At 35.8% G+C, this 12,207-nt stretch overlaps 1 protein-coding gene across 3 annotated transcripts in view; it reads right to left on the reverse strand.

Annotated features, from left to right (window-relative positions):
• Positions 1 to 1,365: 1,365 nt before the first annotated feature.
• DPH5 (diphthamide biosynthesis 5) overlaps positions 1,366 to 12,207 on the reverse strand; it is a 37,881-nt gene continuing 27,039 nt past the window's right edge. For 2 of the 3 annotated variants that reach the window (XM_027114490.1, XM_027114489.1), the window contains exons 5-8: positions 11,218 to 11,338; positions 6,303 to 6,342; positions 4,722 to 4,825; positions 1,366 to 2,971 (exon numbers count right to left, since the gene is read on the reverse strand). In XM_027114490.1, coding sequence (XP_026970291.1) covers positions 2,748 to 2,971; positions 4,722 to 4,825; positions 6,303 to 6,342; positions 11,218 to 11,338 — 489 coding nt within the window. In that variant the 3' untranslated portion in view covers positions 1,366 to 2,747. The remainder of the gene's footprint in view (positions 2,972 to 4,721; positions 4,826 to 6,302; positions 6,343 to 11,217; positions 11,339 to 12,207) is intronic. The other variant, XM_027114491.1, reaches the window with a different exon arrangement.

The raw sequence follows: 12,207 nt of genomic DNA on the forward strand, positions 1-12,207 counted from the left end.
ATTCCCTGGTGGGTTCCCCAATACCACTTTTGGTGGCTTTTAAGATTCTCTCTTATCTTTGGTTTTCATCAGTTTTAACTATGATGTGTTAGGTGTGGTTTTCTCTACATTTATTCTGCTTGGAGTTCACTAAATTTATTGGATCTGTATATTCATAGTTTCACCAAACTTGGGTAAATTTTGGCCTTTACCTACTCGTACTTTTTCTACCCTATTTCCTTTCTGTTCTTCTTCTGGGGATCCAGTTACATGTTTGTTGGACTGCTTGATATTGCCCCACATGGCACTGAGGTTCTGTGCTTTTTTTTTCTTCCCTCTAACCTTTTTTCCTTATTCCTCAGATAGATATCAATAATTTCTATTCATCTATCACCTGCACTCTGTTGTTAAGTCCAACCGTTCGGGGATTTTTGTTTGTTTCCAATTCTCTGCTGAGCGTACCATTTATATTAATTCATTACAACCACTTTTCCTTTTCATCCTCAGACATAGTTCTAATAGCTGCTTTGAAATCCTTGTCTGCGAATTCCAATATCTGGATTATGTTGGGATCTCGTTTTACTGTGTGCTTTTCTCTTTTTGACCATAAGTCATATTTTCCTGTTTCATTGCATGCCTCATAATATTTTATAGTATTCTAGGCATTACTGATAGATTGATTCATTTTGTTATGCTCCGGAAGTAATAAGCTTTGTTCTAGCAGGCAGTTAAATTATTGGCTAATCACCTTGATTTTATGGAAGCTTGATTTTACATTATGTTAAAGATTTTGTCTTTAGTTATAGCACAAATCCTTAGTGCTGGGCACAGCCTTTTCTGATAATACACAACCATTCTAGGGATTTGAGGGAAAGCTTAAGGTACTTACCAAGCCTTCTAGCTTGTTGGGATTCAAACTCTGTTTTCTCTTGCAACTGAGAGCAACAATCTCTGCTCAGCTTTTTCAGCCTTCCAGTTATGGCTTTCCACCTGGTTCACTAGAATCTTCCCTGCACATGCACAATGCAGGAGTTAGTCAAAAGACTTAAGAGGAAATCATATGCAGATTGGAAGTCTCCTCCATCAGTGCCACCTTCATTTCTAGAATTTCCTCCTTCAATTTACAGCTCCTCAAGCAGCCCCCAATTCCTCCAATACCTCAAGTCATTAAGACTGCAACTTTCTCTTCAGTTCTAGCCACCCCCTCACCAGACAGACTGGTGAATACCCTGAGGGAAAAGTCATATAAGCATAGTTCTCAGGCTGCTTCTGGTCACTCCCCAGTGCCTTTAGACAGTTATTTATTATATTTTTCCAGAGTTTATAATTGGGAGGGTTTGTACATTACAAGCTATTCCACCACTACCAAAACCAGAAGGCCTTCACTTTATAATTCTTCATTGTTTAATTTAACACCTTAGAAAAAAACAATACAGAACTGGTACTTAAATGCCCTTGTTTCTCTCCTCTTTTTCATCCAACATAGTGAAAACAGACTGTTTCACATATATTAAAATATCTTTTATCTCAAGTGAAATGAAACAACTCAAAATAATCTCTTCTTAATTGATGCTTTCAGAAAGTAGGGAAGTAGTTGCTCAACTTCCTATGAATCTACTGAACAAAGAGTTCAGATAAGTTGATTAGGCCATGAAAACACAATTGACTGACCTTGAACAATGTTGGGGTTAGGGATACTGACCCTCCATGCAGTTGAAAACATCCCTGGTTCCACAACCATGGATTCAACCATCTGAGGATTCAACCAACCATGGATTGTGTAGTACTGCAGTATGTATTTAGTGAAAAAAAAATCTGCGTATATGCAGACCTACACAGTTCAAACCTGTGTTGTTCAAGGGTCAACGGTACTCAGAGTTAGACCAATTAAACTAACATGTAGCAAAGCTATTTCTGTTATAAACTGACAAAAGTATGAGACTTCATAGTCGTGAAACATAATAAATGGAGTGTGATGTACAACTAGGAAGAAGAATGTGGCTACTTGCATACATACAGAGGCATATTAACTGTTAAGAGATATGATAAATCTTGACCAATCCACTGTTGTTTTCAAACGTAAATTTTTAAAGATTTTATTTTGTAGTCAGCAAGTTTTCCATTTGTCAGCTTGGATGTGAAAGATGCTACTTAAAACCAAACAGCAACTGTACATGGCTGGCTGAACATTTATAATTCAACAATTATATAACCTCCAAAATACAGCAGAATATGAGGCACATAATTAGGACATCAGCTAAACAAGACAAGGCAATTCAAAAGGATGTCATGTTGTGGCATGTGCTCAGCTGAGCTTTAAGTAAGTAGGACTGTTGGGTGGGGACTTATTCTTCCCACCTCTGTTTATATGCATTAATACCAAATGCTGTCAGGACAACTTATCTTGCAGTCAGGACATCTGACTTTTTAAGAAAGAAGAAAGTTCCACCTTGTATCAACTGATTTCATAAACAAAAATTGCTTTTAAATGGTTCTGTCGATGGATGTCTATCTCTAAGTTTTCCAGCATGGTCTGCTCCATGTATGTATATCCTGAAAAACTGCCAAAATAGCAGCAAAAACTGATGACATCATAGGGAAAAAACTCATTGCCAAAGGAAACCAAGCACTGTTGAGTCAGCATCTTTCTTCTTGGTCACTCGTTTTATACATACTAGGTAAACCAAAAGACCTGTTTGATTTGTTATACAAATATGTGTATGTGCATATATAACTGAAATTAACATCTAACAATAAAATGCCTATGTTCAGAGTCCATCAATGCTTTGGGATTCTGAGCTCTTTTCTGAGATGGAAAACAGACTTAGCATCTCCATCTCCAGTGGATGCAAGCTGCCTCCTGTGATAATCAAGGAATGTAATGGTCCTCCCAAGTCCACAGTACACATTTGCTGCAAAGTGCCTGCTGCAATTTTCTGGTCTTCAGCTCCAACCCTGGCTAAGCCAACACAGAGTGTCTCCTCGGTGACTGCTATTAAAAAAAAAAAAAAGATACCACCATTCAATTCAGCAAATGCATTATCTTGAATCCATTCAAACTAACACTAGTACCAAAGTACATTTAAAGAAGACCCAAATACATTACATCTCCTTAGTCACTCATTATGGACTGATTATCTACTGATAATCAGTAGATAGATCAGTAGCACTCATTATCTACTGATTTATCTAAGGCTTTTCTAAATTATTTGCACTACCTGACATATAAAGTAAAGTAGTACTGCCTAACTTTACCCTTTCAGAATTCCTAAGACCTACCTTAGTTTAAATTTTTAGGACTTGCATAATTCCTGTATCCATACTCTATTGCATAGTGTTTGTCTTTAAGTTCCGAGTGAACAATGTTTATTACATGCTTATATTTTAAATAAAACGTTTGAGATATATTCACATTGGCCAAGATATACTGGAAAAACCAGGCGATTATAAGCTAAATGCACAGATTTGAGTCTGTGCTTGGCCACCTAACTACGTGACAAACTTCAGTTTTTTTCTTTTCTTTTTTTTTAGTGGAATACTATCTGTCATAAATGGTGGTTTAAGGACTAAGATAATAGATATGAAAGTACTTAGTAAACTACATAGCTCTTAACAAATAATAGGCATTATGACATTCCTTATGCTTTTTTTTTTTTTGCGGTACGCGGGCCTCGCACTGTTGTGGCCGCTCCTGTTGTGGAGCACAGGCTCCGGATGGACGCACAGGCTGAGCGGCCATGGCTCACGGGCCCAGCCGCTCCTCGGCATGTGGGATCTTCCCGGACCGGGGCACAAACCCGTGTCCCCTGCATCGGCAGGCAGATTCTCAACAACTGTGCCACCAGGGAAGCCCCCTTATGCTTTTAAGTTCAAAATAACCAACATTAGTGAACTTTAGTATTATTCACTCTGGCCTGACAGCTGAAGGGCTGACGCTCTTGTGGTTTTATTTAGTTGGGAAAGCTGTCCTGATTGAAAAATGATCAAAATGGGGCAAATGATTTCTACAAGGACAAGCAGGCATGTAAGGAACTCTGTGCATAGGTATGGATATAGAGCACCCTTGCAGATTATTTGTTTCATGACTTTAACAAGGCCTACTGAGGCCAATTTTATTCAAGAATCTCTTCATGTATCTTTTCTATCAAGAAATAGGTGCTCAAAGCCAGTCAGCACCTTACAACAGAATATAATGACAGATTCATTTAAGAACGTCTCAATAAAAACCTACTGACAGTGAAAATTTTATGATATACCACATCTATTAATACTATGTCTAGATATTAGGAATATAAGGATAAATTCTCTTGTCTTTATCCTGAAGAAAACTATACCTGGTCTCATTGTTGAAAATGAGAAAAAGTAGAATAAGTATACTTTTACAGGACAGAGTTTACCATAGACTTGGGCTAAAATGGAAGTTCTGTATTTTACCAAAATATTTATATGTTAACATATTTACATAAAAGCTGATTTATAGTTAATTTGTAAAAAATCCTTACTTTCTAGAATGATATTAATTTTACTAGAAGGAACTCCATTATTTTTCTTTCAGTAGAACATTCAGCTTATGAGATTTAAGGTAATGTTGAAAAAAAGTGACATGGAAAAATGCAATGCAAACACACTGACTCTCACTTCAGTGGTGTTGGTATATATATGTGTGTGTGTGTCAGACGTTACATACACATCTCGGTGTAACAGTAGGGGAATACGAGAGCCCTTTTAAGGTTCTTCAGTACCTGGTTCTTCTCCTCGTATTCGCTGATTCTGAACAATCTCCAGAAGTTGCTGGGCTGCTTGGTTTACACTCATATAATGAGGAGGTTCATAGATCTTTCTTCCCCTGTAAGTGTAAAACTAGATGCTACTGTTCTTAGCCATGAAATTATACAATACATTTTTAACACAGTTACTCCCCCAGGTATACTCAATTACCATAGTCTACGTTATGTTTGAAGCGGTCACTTGTTACCCACTTTAAGTATACATTAAAGCACGGATACAGTGATCATTTATCTTAAGTTTCTTATGCTTTTTTCATTGTTCTACTTCAAATGCCCTCTCATCTCACTGAAATGCTGGCAGAAATAAAAGTCCAACAACTTAAAAGATAATGTTTAAATCAAAGTTACTTTTATTCAAAGTGATACTTCAGGCAAAAATAATTCAAAATAAGTGGCAATTTGTTCTATACCTTAGTTTAATCAGGTTCTATAGTGCTCATTTTTATTACCATGTTTAAACCACATATCCCTCTTTTCACATCTTCCTCTAAAAAAAGTAAACTAAAGAGATAAATATCTCAAAATCTTGGAGGATAAGATGTTTACTTCCATATGCCTCAAAAGCCTACCACATTTGCCCAATGATCAAAATAAAAACACTGCTTTTGCAGTTTACAAAACAGTTCATATAGATTATTTTACTGACTCTCAGAACAATTCTATAAGTCAGCACTCTTCAAGAGGAATATAAAGCAAGCAGTAAACAGAATTTTAAATTTTCTATAGTCTCTACATTAATAAAAGTAAAAAAAAAGAAAAAATTAACTTTAATATGTTTATTTAACCCAATAGATCCAGAATGTTATATTTCAACATTTATTCCTATAAAAATTATTAAAGATTGTTTTTGTACTAAGTTTTTGAAATCTGGAATGTATTTTATATATTAGCACATCTTAATTCAAATGTTAAATTTTCATTGGAAATACTTGGTCTGTATTTAGATTTCATAAAATTCATGGTTGTAAAAGTAGATTTACATACTGAATTGTTCTAAATATACTTAAATGTTTTCTATTAACTAAGTTGAGTATGTTTTAATTTAATTAAAATTAAATTATAAATTCAGTTCCTCAGTTACATTAGCCATACATATTTAAAGTGCCCATTAGTTACACGTGGGTAGCAGCTACTGTATGGGACACTGCATCTATAGGCAAAAGGGGTTAGTACTCGCATTATACAAATGAAGAAAATACAGCTCAGAAATGGAAGTAACTTGCCCAAGAGCACATAACCAGAGGCCAACTCAAGACTCAAACCTGTGTCTTCTGACTCCCAATTAACTCATTCCACAAATATTTACTGAGTGCCTATCGGGTGCCAACCACTGCTCTCAGTACTGACCCAAGAAATCTATTGCTATTTCCACTCTATCTATCACACTGCTTATCATTTCATAAGATTGAAAGTATTTAATTTTGCACTATTACTGAAAACTGATTTTCAACAATCTTTAGAACTCATGTTATTTAAGTAGAACTTATTGTTCACGGAATTAAAGTAGATGTAAGGATTCTCAGAATAAGAACTTACTTGATTAGATTTTCCAAAGACTGCTCCTTTACTTTGATGTCTGTAGGAAGTAAAAAATAGTTCTCTTTTAATTAACTACTTTATCCAAAATCCTACGTGTAAACTTCAACTGAGTCACCTAAGTTTGTGGTAGACATTATTCTCAAGTCTCCAAATGCTAATTTGATTGAGTCTATGACAATCGGTCCTCACACTTGTATCTGGCCACTTTTTAAAGGAAATATGAGGAAGAAGGGAAGCTTGTGGTTGTGTAAACGTCATTAGTTAGAAAACAAACATGAAGTTGGCCCTGAGACCATCCTGAAAGGATCGAATTTCCTCTTGGAAAAGAAGACACAGGAAAGAGTTAGATAAATATTGGCATATACACTACCAAACAGCTAATCAAAATTTTTGTGTTCATTTCTATTAGGTGGTAACTGCATAGAACCAACTGAAAAGTCTTGTTATGTTCCTCTTCTTACCTATTTTTCAGGCACTAGAATATAAGCTTCAATGCATGTAACATAAATAAAAGAAAATTCTTACCACATTTTGAAAAGAGACTTTTGCTTTCTTGTGAATGGTTAAGACATGCCTAATAACTTATGAATACTTTAATACCAAGTATTCATACTTTAATTGGGATTTCCTGAGCACTGACTGGTAGCCAGGTACAGGGCTACCACAGCGGCCAAAACCCACGTAGTCTTTGCTCTAATAAAGCTTGACAATGCAAGCATCACAAAGATTTGATCCTTTACGCTTTTTAATCACTGATGCTCAGCTAAACAATTCGGTAGAAGGTAAAAAAGCAGAATCACTCTACATCCTCACAGGAACTCAGCACACAACAGCAAGAGCGACAGCTGCTTCCTGTTCTACATGCTGAAAACAAATGGTTCAGTCAAAGTTTGTTTTTGCAAAAATAAATATAGTGCAACTGAGTGGTCTTTCTGATAGACCTCTACAGCTTTCCCAAGTGATTATAAAAGTTTTTCTCATAAAGGATACTAAGTATTTGCTTGGAAAATACTCCAGAGATAATCCCTACATGTATTTCTAAATGTTCTTGGAACCAGCAGTGAATATATTTTTCAGGTTCGAAATATCATTAATTATTTAATATTTCCAGTTGTCTGGCACATATAGGAAAAAAATGTATATCTATTATTGAAATATGGCCTGCAATAAAATTAATGATATATAAGTCGACTTTGAGCTCCTTTACACAGTAGTTGTAATATTTTTTAAAAATTAAACACATTTATTAATGTATTCACCTTGAGCTTCTGAAATGTTGTCATACTTAAGTTTTTAATTTAATATCTTCAATAGTTTTACTTTTTTACTGATATGCTCTACAGAATTTGATTTTAAAAATTAAGAGGGCTGGGGAAAATTTTTACAGGCAAATGCTTTTTAATTGAACATAAGACTGCATTAGTGAACTAATCTCAAGCCAGACCTATCTTGATACTTTTCCCTTGTCTTCACACAGGCCATAATTATTCCTTTCTACTTCTACTTGCTGGAATGTAAGCTTCTCCTATTCATCTTAGTACCAGCACCTAGCATAATGCAAAGTACCTAGTAGATACTCCATAAATTCTACTGAATAATTTGTTCACATGGCTCTACTACCACCAGCCCATCTTAAACTATCTACCCTTTAAGTAGAGTAAAAGTCCCAGCTCCTTCAGAAAGCCTTTACTGACTTCCTCTTAAATGCTCTTTGTCCTCTGAAATAGCCATACAATTAATGCTGTATTTTATTAATCTCTAATTACATTATATATAGCAGTCTTTTCCTTCCAAGTAAATTTTAAATTCTCTATGGTTTCATACCATGACATAATCCCTACAGGGCATGGCCCATAGCAGGCATTCAATAAATAGGTACTAATTTGAATAATGAGAATTCCAGGTGATTAAATGATGAGATCTATGGTTTGAGAATTTGGAATCATGATATCTTATACTTCACACCTTGTTCCTGTTTTTGTTAATGAAGCAAGGAAGATATATTGTTTAACCTTGTTTGTCTTTTCCCAGGAAAGCCAAGAAAAGAGGCAGCTCTTAGAGAGAGTTCAAGAGCCAAAGTTCTGGTCTGTCCTTCCTGCCTCTCCATACAATAGAACTTAACTGTTCTATAAACTTTCATGTACACAGCACATTAGTTCCAACTAGATTTCAAAACCCTGAGGGCAGAACCCATGTCTAATACTTCCTTAGTGTTCCAGAAGAACCTAACTCCACATTGGGCATAGAGTAAATACTCAATAAATACTGTAAACTGATTTTCTGTCCTTCCAAAGTTTCCAAAAGATAAATCCTATTTTTCCTCCTTTCCCCCATTTTTTATGATACATGAAGATGTTATCAGGTAGCTTGCCTCTTAAGACTACTTTTCTCCCCGTTCTGTTTTAAAACCTCAGTTCTGTTGTAAAACACACACACACACACACACACACACACACACACACACACACACATGCTTTTTAGTACCTGAGTTCCAATGAATCCTTATTTTTTATCCCTCAGTTGCATATACTTCTACATCTGCCTTTAATAAAAGTCCATTTAACAGCTGTCCTTCTCACATCCTTCTAGTTTGACTTTCTACCATACTGCTGGCCTTAATTGGATCTAAGTTTAAGATAACATGGATATATCTAATGGCATATTCCACATGAATTAACAAGTGTGTTACAGTTGGCCTGCCAGTAGGAACTACAAAAAAAGGAAAACTAGTATCTTTCCACATGGAAAATCTAAACACAAAACTATAAAGCTAATTAATAATGAATTACTAAACTGCCCTGATAATAAACTAAAATAAGAAAACATTATTATACCAGTTAATTGTGGGATACAGGCATAAGCCAAAAAAATGTTAGAGAAGCATGCATGGCCTGATCTAGATCTAGAATTAATTAGATGTCAATGTTAATGGAGTAAAAGGAATGTATTCTAGCTGGAACTGAATGAGCTAGCAAGACTTAAGTCCCTGCTCTTATGAAGTAGGGAAGAAAACCAACAAGTTAATAAAATAATTCAGATGGATGGTAAGACTTAAAAGAAATAATACAAGGTAATGGGAAAGAGAATCACTGGGGGATACAAGGTGTACCACATCCGATTAGGCAGAATTTCACTTTAGATCAGGAGTCAGTAAACGTGTTCTGTAAAGACGTAGGTAGTAAATATTTTAGGTTCTGAGGGCCACAAGGTCTCTGTCAAAATTACTTATCACTGCCAGTGGAGCATGAAAGCAGCCACAGATAATACATAAATAAAGTAGCATGGCTGTGTTCTAATTAAACTTTATTTATAAAACAGGCAGTAGGCTAGATTTGATCCACGGGTGCTAGTTTGCTAACCCCTGCTGGATAATTTCTGATTTTTACCCTATAAGAAATGCTAACCATTAGTAAAACTTTTCTACAGCCTTCTCTTTTAAAAGAGACATATTGATTGAGGTTCTGATAATGTACAAATTATATATCATTGAATAATAGAGAACTGTCTATATTATACAAATAACCTAAATGCCTTTGGCAAATAGAAGTCTTTTCTAATGTTCTGAATATCTGTACTTACTACAGAGGCCAAAACCATGAGTTCATTCTTTGCCCTGATTCTGTGCTATGTGGCAGACATTCTTCTGCTGTGACAGTATCACTAAAACAGTGCAATTCAATGTATGATCCGAGGACTGATGCCACTATGTGAGAATTCTGTTCCCAATAAATGATAAAAAAAAAAAACTACAGGAGTAAGAATAAGTGTTTACAAACACCTACAGTAATTTGACTTTGACACAAAAGATTAGAAACTTAAAAGTAAATAAATATATGTATTTTTACATATATTTATTTTATGTATGTGTGTATATACACACATATCTACACACACACACACATACAAATAAAAGAACAAAAATTTGGTCCTTCACCACAAATTGAGAAGTACTGCTCTAAACACTTCCATGAGGCAAGAAAAGATTATTCCTATTTGATAAAAATGAAGGCAAAGGTAAGGACTGTTGACAATATTCTCTAGCTAGTATATAGTAGCACTCAGATTTTGTCTTCTGATCCCAAGTATAAGTGTCATTTCAAAGTTATCAAAGATGCCAGTTATTTCTTTTCTGTTAATTAGCCACAGATTAAAGCTCTGGTTATAGCATTTTTACAATACACACTGTAGAATAGGAACTGATAGCAAATGTGAATCAGTACAATTCCAGTACCTCTGATGACAAACGCAGCCCATCCCTTCTGAAGCTCTATCAGTACCACCAGCTTAGTGTACAAAGACAGTGATCCCAGCCACTTCCACACTAGGTAGGAAACAGAATTTGGCAGCATAATACAGTGAAAAGAGCTGTGAATAACAGGCTATTTGGATTCTACGAATTCTGCAACTAATAATCTGGGTGACAGTGGGAAAATGATTCAATATCTCTGGGCCTCAATTTCATCTGTAAAATAGGGCTTCAGTAAGATGATGTCAAGAGTCTCTTTCAGATCTATAATTCTGTGATTCTGATAGCATTAATACTGCAGTATTCAAAGGACACCATAAGGAAGACAGGATGGAACGTGGTAAGAATAAATGCTCAATACGTCTACTGAATTGCTGTAAATTGACCAGAACAGGGTCTTACTGGACCAATGGGTAAAAGATGGAATGCTGGTGAGGCTCTATTAGGGCGTAAGTAGGCAGCAGCACGAACTATGGCACGTATGTAGGAGTAGCCATGTCGTATTTGGAACAGAAAATTCATTTCTCCACAGAGTACGGGGGAGAGCATGCCATGCAGAGTAGCTAGCCTGTATCCCACAGAACAGTTTCACCTTCACACAAAATCAAAATGAGAACAATATGACAACTCCACATTGTCACCCTAAAGAAACTCCACAGCCCTTACCTAGTAAGCATAATGTGTGCATGCCGTTTTGTCTGTTCTTCTTCACTTTGTCAAAAAAGCTTTCTGGTCTCCAAGTGTCTGTCCAAAAAACAACAGACACTGTCTCTCCAAACCTATACAACTAGAAAAAATAAAAACTAAAATTAATTAATGATGGAACAATTCACTAACTACTATTTCATAGACAACAATAAAAATAAAAAGCGAGAACCAAACTTGAGATGGACTGGGTATCAAGACTGTCACACACACACAAAAAAAGGTAATAAAAATTCTCTTTGATCCACAGCAGCTGGTGTCATTCTGATGCCCTTTCAGTTGGATATTTCTAGTATTTCTGCATTCAGTATGGGAACATATGTAACTACTTCATGATTTAGCTAGGTAGCTGCTAAAAATACTGAAATACAAAGAAACCAGAAGGAAGCCAAAAAAAAAAAAAAAAGACTTTTGAGCAGTCAGAGCACAGTTCACAAAGTTAATATTATCCTCACTTTACAGATGAGTCCACTGTCAAGATCAACTGACTTGCCTAAGGTCACACAGCTAGTTAGTAGTGAAAAAGAAACTCAAACCTAGGTCTGAGGAAAAGCTCCTTTCTACCATGACGTCTCAGTAAAATTCATGCACTGTATACTCACTGCAGCCATATCCCAAAATCTACTCCCTTACTTTACCCACTGTTTATTCCCTCACTATAGAGTTCAGTGATAGGCCTTTTCCCAAACCTCCTCCTTTCCCCCCAAGAGGCTCACCCACTCCACCTGACCACCACACAACCAAGAAGCTTGCTTTGTTCCAACTTGCTTCCAGGCTGACTGCACATCTCACTTAAGTGAGTCCAACTCCAAATCTTATGCTGAGAAAATCTAGTTTTGAATTTTGGTTCCTCAACTTGTTAGCTGTGTGACATTATTCTTTCTAAGTCTTAATCCTTAAAATAGGAACAGTGATAACATATGCCCTTCCAACCCACACGGCAGTATGAAT

Source organism: Aethalodelphis obliquidens, unplaced genomic scaffold, assembly GCF_003676395.1.
Source record: "Aethalodelphis obliquidens isolate GAN/ISIS:26980383/991018 unplaced genomic scaffold, ASM367639v1 scaffold13, whole genome shotgun sequence".
Classification (NCBI taxonomy): Eukaryota; Metazoa; Chordata; class Mammalia; order Artiodactyla; family Delphinidae; genus Aethalodelphis; species Aethalodelphis obliquidens.